The sequence below is a fragment of the Citrus sinensis genome, chromosome 9 (assembly GCF_022201045.2).
Source record: "Citrus sinensis cultivar Valencia sweet orange chromosome 9, DVS_A1.0, whole genome shotgun sequence".
Lineage (NCBI taxonomy): Eukaryota > Viridiplantae > Streptophyta > Magnoliopsida > Sapindales > Rutaceae > Citrus > Citrus sinensis.
In genome coordinates this window covers 11,477,560-11,489,329 of record NC_068564.1, presented here as the reverse complement: position 1 = coordinate 11,489,329, position 11,770 = coordinate 11,477,560, and the positions used below count along the sequence as shown (strand labels likewise).

The 11,770-nt window shown below is 35.2% G+C and overlaps 3 protein-coding genes across 3 annotated transcripts; 1 reads left to right on the top strand and 2 right to left on the bottom strand.

Moving 5' to 3' along the window:
• The first annotated feature begins 480 nt into the window (after nucleotides 1-480).
• On the top strand, nucleotides 481-4,692 carry LOC102613618 (pyrroline-5-carboxylate reductase). Its single transcript, XM_006491515.3, has 7 exons — nucleotides 481-785; nucleotides 883-931; nucleotides 1,193-1,284; nucleotides 1,813-1,885; nucleotides 2,952-3,072; nucleotides 3,309-3,414; nucleotides 4,318-4,692. Exons 1-7 carry the CDS (start codon nucleotides 585-587, stop codon nucleotides 4,498-4,500), a joined length of 825 nt encoding a protein of 274 aa, XP_006491578.1. The 5' UTR covers nucleotides 481-584; the 3' UTR covers nucleotides 4,501-4,692.
• Nucleotides 4,693-5,026: 334 nt separating this feature from the next.
• LOC102613330 (UPF0481 protein At3g47200-like) lies at nucleotides 5,027-6,454 on the bottom strand. The gene has a single exon (XM_006491514.3). It carries the CDS (start codon nucleotides 6,452-6,454, stop codon nucleotides 5,027-5,029), a length of 1,428 nt encoding a protein of 475 aa, XP_006491577.2.
• Nucleotides 6,455-7,263: 809 nt separating this feature from the next.
• Nucleotides 7,264-8,869, bottom strand: LOC102578042 (lycopene beta-cyclase 1). Its single transcript, NM_001288920.2, is given in 1 exon segment — nucleotides 7,264-8,869. A coding segment is annotated over 1 exon segment (1,515 nt). The 5' UTR covers nucleotides 8,826-8,869; the 3' UTR covers nucleotides 7,264-7,310.
• Nucleotides 8,870-11,770: the final 2,901 nt, after the last annotated feature.

The window sequence follows — 11,770 nt, the reverse complement described above, 5'->3', positions numbered from 1 at the left end:
TTATAAAAATAAAATTTTCAGGAAATTCTGTTATGAATGAGGAATTTTCTGTACACAAATTAAAGAATTGATTGGGGTCATTAAAGCTATATGCAGTAGAAATATAATGACCAAAATGTATTTTGGTCGCCAACTGACTAATCATTTAGGAACAGGACAGTCTTCAAGAATTTAATTTTAAATACAAGAATTTCATAAATAAAATCGATAGCGAATTCAATAAAATAAAGAGAGAGATTGAATTTTATCGTATCTCTCTTTTCTTTTCTCTTTTTAAATTTAAAATTATCTTCTTAACTGCTTTGTTAACCAGTCATATTATTTTTAAAATAATTAAAGTTTCTTATTAAAAAAATAAATATGAATTATTAATTTAATCCAACCGTACACGTTTCTTACATTATTAATGCCATTTAAAAATTACGGCATCATAGGCGGTAAATTCTTTTTACTCAGAGACAGCATTCTGTGATTCATTTCCTCTCGTTGGTTTACTTGAAGTAATTTACTCAGTTCTACACTCAGACGTAAGTGGAGATATTAGGGGAAAAAAATTTGTTCAGAACAGCGACGACGAGGCGATCATGGACGCATTTCCTATTCCTGCCGAAAGCTTCATTCTAGGCTTCATTGGAGCGGGCAAAATGGCGGAGAGCATTGCCAAAGGAGTGGCGAAATCGGGCGTGTTGCCGCCCGATCGTATCTGCACCGCCGTCCACTCTAATCTCAAACGCCGTGATGCTTTTGAGTCCATCGGCGTCAAAGTATTATCCGACAATAACGCCGTACGCGCTATTACACAACGTTCTTTTTCTCAATTTAATTATTTCTAATTTCATAGTTATTGGGATAATAATAATTAATAATTTATCATATCAATAGGTTGTTGAATACAGCGATGTGGTTGTTTTCTCTGTGAAACCGCAAGTAGGTATTACCCTTTTCCCTAATTAGTTTTTATTATTTTATTTTTATTTCGATTTATAGACCATTGGATTGATGTATTCTGATGGAACCTAGTTAAATTTTAGCCGTTGAAAAATGTATAGATCCATTGGTTCCCTAAATTAATGTTCTTTTTTAATGCCTGTTAGTGGTCCTGATTGTTTATCTATTTTTCTTTTTTTTTATTTAATTTTTTAGTTACAAATATTTTGTTGATACTTGAAATCATCTTATGTTGTTGTTACAGTTAAAGATGTGGCCATGCAGATAAGGCCGCTGTTATCACGGAAGAAGCTTTTGGTTTCTGTTGCTGCAGGAGTGAAATTGAAAGACCTTCAGGTTTGCAGCGTTTGAGTCGTTGGGTGGTAAAGTGTGTACGTGTTTAGTCCTAGAGAAAATGGTGCAATTATGTAATAATTATGGTTATGGTTTTCACAATTGATTAATATCTAAATTGCTCTGAGCTTTGAAGATAGCTTGCTCATTTTGGGGATATGATTGTTTGCTAGTGCATTAGTATTTTTGGATTAAAATGAAATTTTATACTAGCTACTCCTCTGTAAGATGCTAGACGTAGTAATATTGTACCATTGGTGGAGAACTGTATGGGAGAAATTGGAGGGAGAAAATAGAGAAAGAAAGAGGAGGAAATTGAATTGAAAGATCAGACAGTCCAACTTTGTGAATGTAATATTTCCTCTTTTAATACTATAATTGGGTTGCTATAGTCTCAATTTTTTTTTCCCCTACCACTTTATAATTGCACCTTCTTTCTACTCATTTTATGCATCCGATTGCTTCTTTTAATTTTTTAGTTTATGCTTCAGTTTTGGGTAGCTGAAAAAAAAAATGTTATATTTTGTTCAGGAATGGACTGGTCACAGCCGGTTTATTAGAGTTATGCCTAATACACCTTCTGCTGTAGGTGAGGCTGCAACAGGTATGCTTTCTCACTTTTCATTGTAATCTCAATCATTGTTTTCCTCACCTACATCGGTGAAGCAGATATAAGCATGCTATCACGTTTTCTGTTATTTGCTATGAACTATTTTTTATGTTGCGAACTATGTGTTTGTTTGGCATTTGTGATGGCTATTGGTGTCTAATGCATGGCATTTATCAACTAGCCATACAATTTGTGGATGACTCAATGTAAGTGATGTAATAGACCAGAGTTAATTCACCCACTGATATTTTCAGCTTTTGTCAGGATGATTCTTCTGATTCTAATATATTTTATCTGTAAAAGTTTAACATAATTGTGTAAATAATGTTGCAATGAATGAATGTTATGTTATGTTTAGTGTTACCGCCTTTTATGATGTACGATTACTTAAAAACAGAAATTACATTCTTTCACTTTTCTTAGCCCACTAGAGTTGACCTTATCCCTTCCATATAATGAATGTTATATTATGTTACTCAATTTGCCTGACAAAATCTGAAGTATTTGGTTGCCTGACAAAATCTGAAGTATTTGGGAGTTATGCTTTTTGGGTAGTTAGAAAGTCTGAAAGTGGGAATATGTGGAACTTTGTGTTTTAACTACTATAGTAAGGAGCAAACTATATGTTTATGGGATAAGGTTTATTTGGGTTTACCTTTGAACCTTGAGCTCCTTGAGTTTTTAAGTTGAAGAAGCGACGTTCTTTTCAATTTATCCTGATTGGGAGAAAGCAGTTGATGCAAGATAACTTTTGGTAATCATTTTTTATTTTAGGGGTATTCTTGAGAGTGCCTTTTTCCTGAGATCTCTCAAGAGATTATTTGATCCTTGTTTTTTTCTCTTTTTTTTTGTGGACGGCTTGTTGACTTCTAAGTAAAACTTCTATCTTTATGCTGGTTTCTTAACTATAACAAAATGAAGTGATCTTCATTTCTCTGACAGTTTAGTGTTAGACTATGAAATCCCTATAGCTTCTGTTTGCAATCCTTTATTTTCATATCAATTTCATAAAAAGGTTATATGAAAATGGTACAGTTCTCTAATACTTGCCCTTAAATAGTTATGAGCTTGGGAGGAACTGCAACAGAAGAGGATGGGGAACTAATCGGTAAATTATTCGGATCAGTTGGCAAGATATGGCGAGCGGATGAGAAATTGTTTGATGCAATCACGGGCCTGAGGTATGTGGCTTCTGTGAGTAGGGAGCTATATTATGCTCAGAAAATTCTTTCATGTAATTATTACCCAGAGGCACTATTTCAGCTAATAACCAATCTTTTCTCATTTTAGATTCCTGGGTAAACATGTAATCAAAAATACAGCTACTCATATGTGTTTGTTGAAATTTGTTTGTTTCAAGATAGATTAAATTTTATTCGTTGTTTTATTGAAACACTTCTTATTCCTAAATTTTCAGTGGCAGCGGTCCAGCATATATATTTTTAGCAATTGAAGCTTTGGCTGATGGAGGTGTGGCTGCAGGGCTACCGCGAGAACTTGCACTTGGTCTAGCTTCTCAGACAGTAAGTCAATTAGAACCTTTTACACTGTTTCTTTGATTCATTGGTTTTATTGGCTATGAACATTATAACTTTCCCACCCTAGTGCGCTATTTGTTTCTGTATCCCACTTTCCTTTTTGGGTGTATGTGTGCTAACCTTTTATTCGTTTGGGACATGGGGAGGAATGGAGTTGTTGGTTTCACTCGAAACTCATTACATGATTCAAACACACAACCTCCTCTTTTTAGAGTTAGATATGTACTACGTGGCTAGCATTTGTATAGGTTGTAGTATCCGGTCTTACATGTGATGAAATGTAATATTTGTTGGAAATATAATTGCCTTGTGGCCTAGATTTGTTGTCGTAGGTACTGATTTTGATTCACAATCTGATATCCATATTATGGCGCATTAAAAAATCCGTAGGGATCATGTGTAAACAAATATGGTAGAATGGAGTTGGGATGATGTCATAGAGCAGAAAAAGTTTTAGATATTAGACTAGAAGTTACTTTCTATTATGCTGTTTCATAACACCATTGATCAGATACTAGCTGCTAAAATTTTAACATGAAATGAATAATTCAACTAGTTCAAAATTTTTATCATATTTACTAGTACCGGGGTAGATCCACAAAAAGAAAACACCTCTAAAGAAATGCCAAGTTGTCACGAAATGAAAAGTTGTGGTTATACTGCGGCTTGGAACTACCGTTACCCAAGTTTGTCTGAAATTTTGGAATTACCCAGTATCTTTTCAAATTTGATTCCAGTACTGTGAATGAAGGTGAGTATGTATTTCCTTTTCTTTTCGTTAGTCCTTTGCATATTTATTTTGAATGCTATTTGAGCTTCCATATGACATTTTTTATTTCAAAGCTTTTGTACAGTTAACTAATAAATTGTAAATGGTTATTTCTGCAGGTATTAGGAGCAGCATCAATGGTCACTAAAAGTGGGAAGCATCCTGGTCAGCTAAAAGATGATGTTGCATCGCCTGGTGGGACTACTATTGCTGGTATTCATGAGTTGGAGAAAAGTGGATTTCGTGGGATATTAATGAATGCTGTTGTTGCTGCTGCTAAGCGAAGCCGAGAACTGTCCTAGAGCTAATTCATTTTGATTCCAGTTTCTCAGCTCTTACACTTCTAGTATGGCGATTAAACCTCTCTTTTTTTTTTGTTTTCTGTATTTATATTGATGTAAACAGTTGCATGAAGCTGCATTGGTAAGTTGCTTATATGCTAATAATGTACTTCCAGGCGTTGATGAATAGGGAAATTTTGATTACTTATTTAACTTCGGTACATACCTTGCTTCCAATTGGTATCATCCTAATTTTTATTGAAAATGATCAATCGGACTCAGACATCAAATGGCTGAAAATTTGATGCCTAATTCACTTACGCTTTTTATTTAAATACAGTGTCAAGTTTGTATAAGAGTTTGTAGTTTTATTATTATTCAAAAAATTAAGGGACAAACAAGCGTAAGATAGGTAACGCAAACAACAGTATTTCAGACTTTACTCAGTTTAACAGAAAGACAGTCCTTTTGCCTTACATTGAAGGAAAGGAATTATAATGATAATTAATTATAATCAAGCGTATAAAGTATCTTGGGGTGGCTTGCGTTAGGAATGGCCAGGCTTTACTGCCCAATATGTCTGAATGGCACTAAGGAAAAGGGCAAATGTGGCAGCAAAAAATGCAATAACGGTCCATGGGCTACTAAAATGAGTATGAAACCATTCAGCCAGCCAAATCTTGATCTTGTTCTTGTAATGCTTCTCGATTCGATGTTTAACGACAGCATAGGCATAAGGATTTGGCACCAAATTGTCAGCTATCTGATTGAAAAGATCGGCAACCTGTTGATCACTTCCAAGAAAATTAAAAAGTATGCCCTTTGATCGCAGCTCCTTTACATCTTCAGCATGATCAATCAGTGAATCCATGAAGCAAACGTAAGAAGAGACCCCGAAATCATCGGGCCCTTCAGGGCAAGCTTCATAAGCAACCATGTTTAGAAGCATGGATTCTGTAGAATCGTCAATTGTTATTGGCGGAAGTTTCAGAAATGCTTCGAAAAACATTGATATGAATGTGACATCTGTGAATTTACGAGTCTTGCTTGGACGAAAATGGATTCCCACGGCCTTAAGCTCCTTTGTTGAGCGATATGAAGACCAGTCACTGCAGCTTGGAGGAGGAATTGTGTATGCAGATTTTTCGATTAGCTGTGTGCGAACAACTTCAAGAAGATGAGCAGGTTCATCTTCGAAATGTATCAGCTGATGGTCTGCTTGAGCTTGTGCTTTCCGTGAGAAACTCTTGTTTATTTTAACCGGTCCACGGATTTGTGCAACGAAATTGCTCAACATTTTCTTCCATTGATCTTCACTGAACCTGAAACTCATCAACTCTTTGAGGACTGGAAAAGGAAGTTGATTTTCGAGTAACAACAAGTCTCGTTGTACGCAGGCTGCAATGTTGCTTTTCATCTTCAAAAGGTCGCGCTTATCTTGTGCAAAGCAGTAAATGAACTGGAGAACGAAGCAGCCATCAAGAACCATCATCCGGATAAATTGCTTGTCGTCAAACTTTTTGATTGAATCCTCATCACTGTAGCATTCTCTGGCAGGTTTGGCAACGTCCAAGACCTTCTTGTACAATTCTTCAAGCATATGTAGATTGTTACTGACATACTGTTGGGCCATTGTGAGCTTATGCTTCTCCATGAACTGAAGCTCCGGTTTCCCATGGTGATAAGGACCGATGGAAACCACGAAAGGATCAAAGCAATTTTTCTTTGCTTTTTTTTCACGAAATATTCTTGGAACTTTCTCTAATTTCAACTTTCTTGATTTGTCAATGACCCCATGGTTGGTTTCGAGATTGATTATGGATTTAAGCCACTGTTTGTCATCCTCACAAAATCTGTTTGCATCGTTTTGGATGACAATATCCAGCGTTTCAATCTGATCACCAGGCTGCGGCTGGGTGGTACAAGGCAGCGGGACTTCGTTTCTCATGGAGAAGATATCCTCAGAAGCTTTCATTTTTGGGTTTGATTTTCTGACTTTTGCATATAAGTATTATCACGATCGTGAGATCTTATAAATTGCTATTTGGAAAAATAAAGTGTGCTGCAAATGAAGGCTTTCTTGTGGTTTTGGAACAAGCACCTCCACATCCCCAGTTCCCCCCTTGTCAAGCTTGGAATTTAGTACTTTTTTGAAAGAATTAATTTGTAAAATGCAGAGGTCACTATAATTCACCTTTTCATGTACCACATAGGAGATGAAAGAAGAAAGAAAGATTCAGCACGTTAGCTTAAATTAAGAAATTCAGTAATATTCCGGATAGTATCACAAGTGTTGGTCTTAGTCAATTACTTGTACATTACGCTAACTGTAGACTTCACAATTATATCAAAAATGATGGTCAAGTAGAGAGAAATAGTACAACAATATCACTTCTTTCTCTACAGAATATGGTCTTCACTTTAAGTGATTAATCTCATCAGCTTGCAATCTAGCTAATAGCCATGATTTGAGCGCTTCAACTGCCTAGGTCCATTCTGATCTCTCCCATTACACAGTCCCACCCACCAGTGAATTGTAAATTTGACCTATATTTTGGGCATTCATGCTACTTTCCTACAAATCTTACTGAATGAAGAACAAATGAATCAAACTTCTAAACAATGGAAGGTATCAATACATGATATCATTCAATCAAGTGTTGTGTGGATGAATGAGCAAACCAAGTAATCTGAAACTCTTAAATACCAAAGCACGACTATCATAAGCTTTGGTTCATGTAATAAGCTATAAACATCAAAACTAATTTTGAAGTGTTTTATAAACGATTAGTGCATGAGTTATTAAGCACATTATAAATATCGTGGTCACCTTAATCTGTATCTTGTACCAAGTTGTTGATCATGTTAACCAAAGGAAGAGTGCCCTTTGCCATGATCTCTAGCCTAGAAGTATTAGAGGCATGTGAGAATAGAGAAAGCCCAAAAACTAAAAGCTCGGGGAGAAACAATCTCGATGATAAGAAACCATGCCAATAACGGGGCTCCAGATCAAAAAAAGCATCGAAAAACCTTCTAGTGGCAGGTAAGTCAAGTTTGAGCAGGATATCCATACCAAAACAGAAGAACTCCCTTTGCCTTCTCCTTTCTATGGGCCACAAATCTTTCCAAACTTCAGCAGACAATTTGTGTCCTGAAATGCTTCTGTCAGAACTGAGGCTTCGAACGATTGCATTTGCAACAATAGGAGCCGCAGCTAAAGTCCTTGCCACCATATAGCCAGTTGAAGGGTGCACCATCCCAGCGGTACCACCTATTCCAACAACTCTTTGAGGAAGCACTGGAAGGGGCCCACCCATCGGAATGACACAATGCTCATCCTCTTCAATGCTTCTAACTTTTATGCCTAAGTGCTTTAATCTAGCCACCATTCTTTCCTGGATATCTTTCATTGGCACTCCAGGCCGCGCCACTAGCGAAGTCTCTTCAAGAAATATCCTGTTTGACGAAAAGGGCATGGCATAAAGAAAAGTAGGAATTTTGCTATTTGCCTCTTTGAGCTCCGAATTGTTGTTCAGATGCGAATCTCTCCAATCCATGAAAACCATCTTGTCTAAATCAAACGGGTGCTCTTCTACCTCAGCTAGTATTCCATATGCCACTTGGTAACCTGGATTATAGGGTTTATCATACTGCACAAGACACCTAGAGAATCCCGTAGCATCAAGAACCACGGCAGCCTGAATTGTCACACCATCATTGCAAATCAACAAAGATTTGGACTCTTCATGAATAACCTTAATAACTTTAGCTTGGTGGAACTTAACACCATTGGTTATGCATTTTTGCAGCATTTTCGACTTCAGCAACTTCCTATTAACTCTGCCATAAGGTCTATCAAGATCCTTCTTTGTATTATCATCAATGTGCACAACAGCACCAGACCAAGTAGTATCAAGGCAATCAAGCAAATCCATGGCCTCAAATTCATCCACCCAAACACCATAATTATTTGGCCAAATCAATTTGGGAGATGGATCAATCGAGCAAACCGAAAGCCCCGCCTCTGAAACTTGCTGAGCAACAGCAAGCCCAGCTGGGCCACCACCGACAACTGCTAGGTCTACAACAAGGCCCTTTGATGGGTCATACATGGGAAGCTCAAATTCAAGATTTTCCTTCTTGGTTTCAGGAACTAGCTCCAAAAGAGCACTACTACTAGCCTTAATGAAACAACTCATATTCCTCTTTTGACGAGACTTCTTGAGACCAAACCTAAGCTCCTGGTTCTGAATCTTCAATGAGCTTAAACTACTGGATTTTTCCAAAGCCCCGTGAACTTGGGGCAAGAATTCAAGCTTGTTATGAGTTTTGAGTACAGTATCCATGGCTTTCCTACAAGGGTTATCCGTGACTCCTTGAAATACAATATGAATATGGGTCTTGTTGAAGTTATAAACAGAGGAGTCAATTCAGGGAATAATTGTTCAATCTATTGCAAAGAGAGATGTGATGACTTACCATTAAGCAGAGAGGAGAGAAATGGGCGCATTTTTCAGCCCAGAAGTTGCTTACGGATATTTGGTAAAGATGAAGCTTGTGTTGCGTGTGTGGCCTGTCCTCACGACAAACTGAACAAATTAAAAGAATAATCCGACAAATGAAAGAGAAATTAAATAATCTGAATTTTGTGAATAATAAAAAGGGTTATTTTTCGCCACACCCCCATAAGAATCAACAAATTTTATCTCACACCCACTTCTTTCAACAACTATCGTCGTACACCCATCTATGAAGTATTACAAATAACTTCACAGTCACGAGGGTTGAATAGTAAATATAAGTTATGTGGTAGTGTCGTTAAGGTGCACCAAATTTAAAACCTTACCACTAATATAAATAATTAGTACAGAGCGAGTAATGATCGATCCCACAGAGACTATGCTAGTTATATTTATTATTAACTCCAAAGCAAGATTTAAAATAAAATAATAGTAATAGTAATAATAATATAAATTAATCTAACTAAAGAAAATGCCAATTAAAAATAAAAAGGGGGGTTTATGAATTTTTAACTAAATAGTAAGAAATAAAGAAATTAAAATTACGAACAAGAAAAAAAACTCTAATTAAATGAGAAAGAAATAATAATAACGAAAACTTTGGTTAAAGGATCATTCACCACCACTAAACATATACATAATATATCAATTCTATTATCAATTTATATTGAATTATCAACCGTAGACAACAATAAGCTCTGTTAGTCTCAATCTTTCCTTAGTGTGTTGTTAGGCAAAACAAGCTCTTCACATAATCTCTAACCATTAAATAATTTAAAACAAGCTCTTTAAATTTAAGATAATGGAAGCATTAAATAAAGAAAGATATTAGGTTGATCTAGGCAATAAACACACAAGCTCGGATTATTTAACCTAGGTTATGTTCTTCAATTGAAATCACTAATTCCAACCTGCTACTAATGATTAAAATATCAAGACAATTACGGGTCAAGAATTTTAATCTAGCAATAATATTTATTCAAGTCCTATTTAATTGGCCACTTAAATAAAACAAGAATAAACCATGAACATTAATTATAGAAGAACATAAACAATCTCAATTAAATAAATTGAATGATAGAATTTAAATTTAATTGCATATCATATTTAGGGTTTTGAATTCACCCTTAACCAAATAAAAATATAGCTTAACATAATTGAATTGGGAATAAGAGAATTGACAAAACCAATCATGGAGATTAATTCAAACGGCTGCCTTTTTTCTTCAATTGAATTCCTTATGGTGTCTTCCTTGTTTTTTTTTCCTTCTTGCAGCTGCAATCTCAAATTCTCTTGCTCCAATTGCGTCTGCCCTCCTCTGTTTCCATCCAGCAGCTGTTGGTTTTTTTTTTCTTTTCCTTGCATCTGCCCTCTTTTATATTGTGCCTTAAATCCTCACATGAAAAGGATTAAAGACAAAAGTCAAGCCCCCACTTTTCTTTGGATTCACGTGCAAGGCCATTTTCCCTTTTTGTTTCACTTTGCTTTCCATAATTCAATGCCATGCACGTGACTTATATTATTAATAAGCCAATAACAATTTGGCCAAAGCCCATCACAAGAAGTGTTTGCCTTATTAATTAAATTATTTCCAATGCTAATTCTTCTCATCTTCACGTATGAACTTCAATTAGGCATTGGTTGCTTTGATTTTCTTCCATTTTAACTCCCATTACTTTCTTTAAATTTCTAATTAGTTTCTTGTTTAAGCTCTCCTTACTTGAATATTCTGATTTAATTCCTCTTTATTCCCAAAATGCACCTAAAATAACAAAATATAAAAATTAACATAATAAAATATAATTTACTAAATTAAAAATTAACTAAAATAACTAGAATATTTAAGAGCAAAACAAGAAAAAGATAGAGAAATTAATAGCAAAATATATGGAAAATATGCACTTATCATTATGGATAATTAAAAAAAAAAAAAATTTTCTTCTCGCATTTCCTCCCTCACGCTCATTTTTCTTCCTTCAATCTCATTTTCTTCCGTCTCCATTCATGCCCAATAGCGAAGGATATTCATCAAGGGTTGATGATTTTAGTCACAAGGATCACAAAGCTAGTGGTCCAACTGTCGCAAATGCAACCACCAAAAGTCTAATTGTATAGTTCAACAAGAGGCGTAAGTGAGACATTGGTTTGGGATGTTGCTAGAAGATGTGTCAAAGACCGATGGTTGTAAAATTGAAGTCCGATTTTGCAATGCAATAAGAAGCACACTTCGGTGAGCTATCACTAGCAAACGCGGCTTTAGAGATTGGCGGCTGCAAATCAAAGTCCTAATGTTTTTTGAGTCTGCTTGTTATTGTTTATCGTTTTTAAATTTGAGTGAATTATTTAGAATATATTTATTTTAATTGTGCACAAAAATTGAAGTTCTAATTGTTGTTATTGTTGTGCTTTCTTGAGTATTAGAGTGCCTTTTTAGGTATTCATCCTGCTGATTCAAGATTAACTAATCATTAAAAGTTCTACACAAACTACAAGTACATGGGAAAGTAAAAATTGTAATACCTTCGAGTTTGATTTTTGTTTTTATACCACTGTTATACATATTTCTTTAATTATATTAGTAAATTAGTACAAAAATAAAAATAAATCGTATTTATTATAACGATATATTTCATTTTTTAAATTCGTTTGAGTTATGATGCGTAATTTTAGTACTTGCAGCCAAATTAATTCAAATAATAACTAAAAAATTGTTAAAAGTTAACGGTAATCTTAACAAAGTGGGTGCGTTGTAATATTTGTTGAAAGAAGTG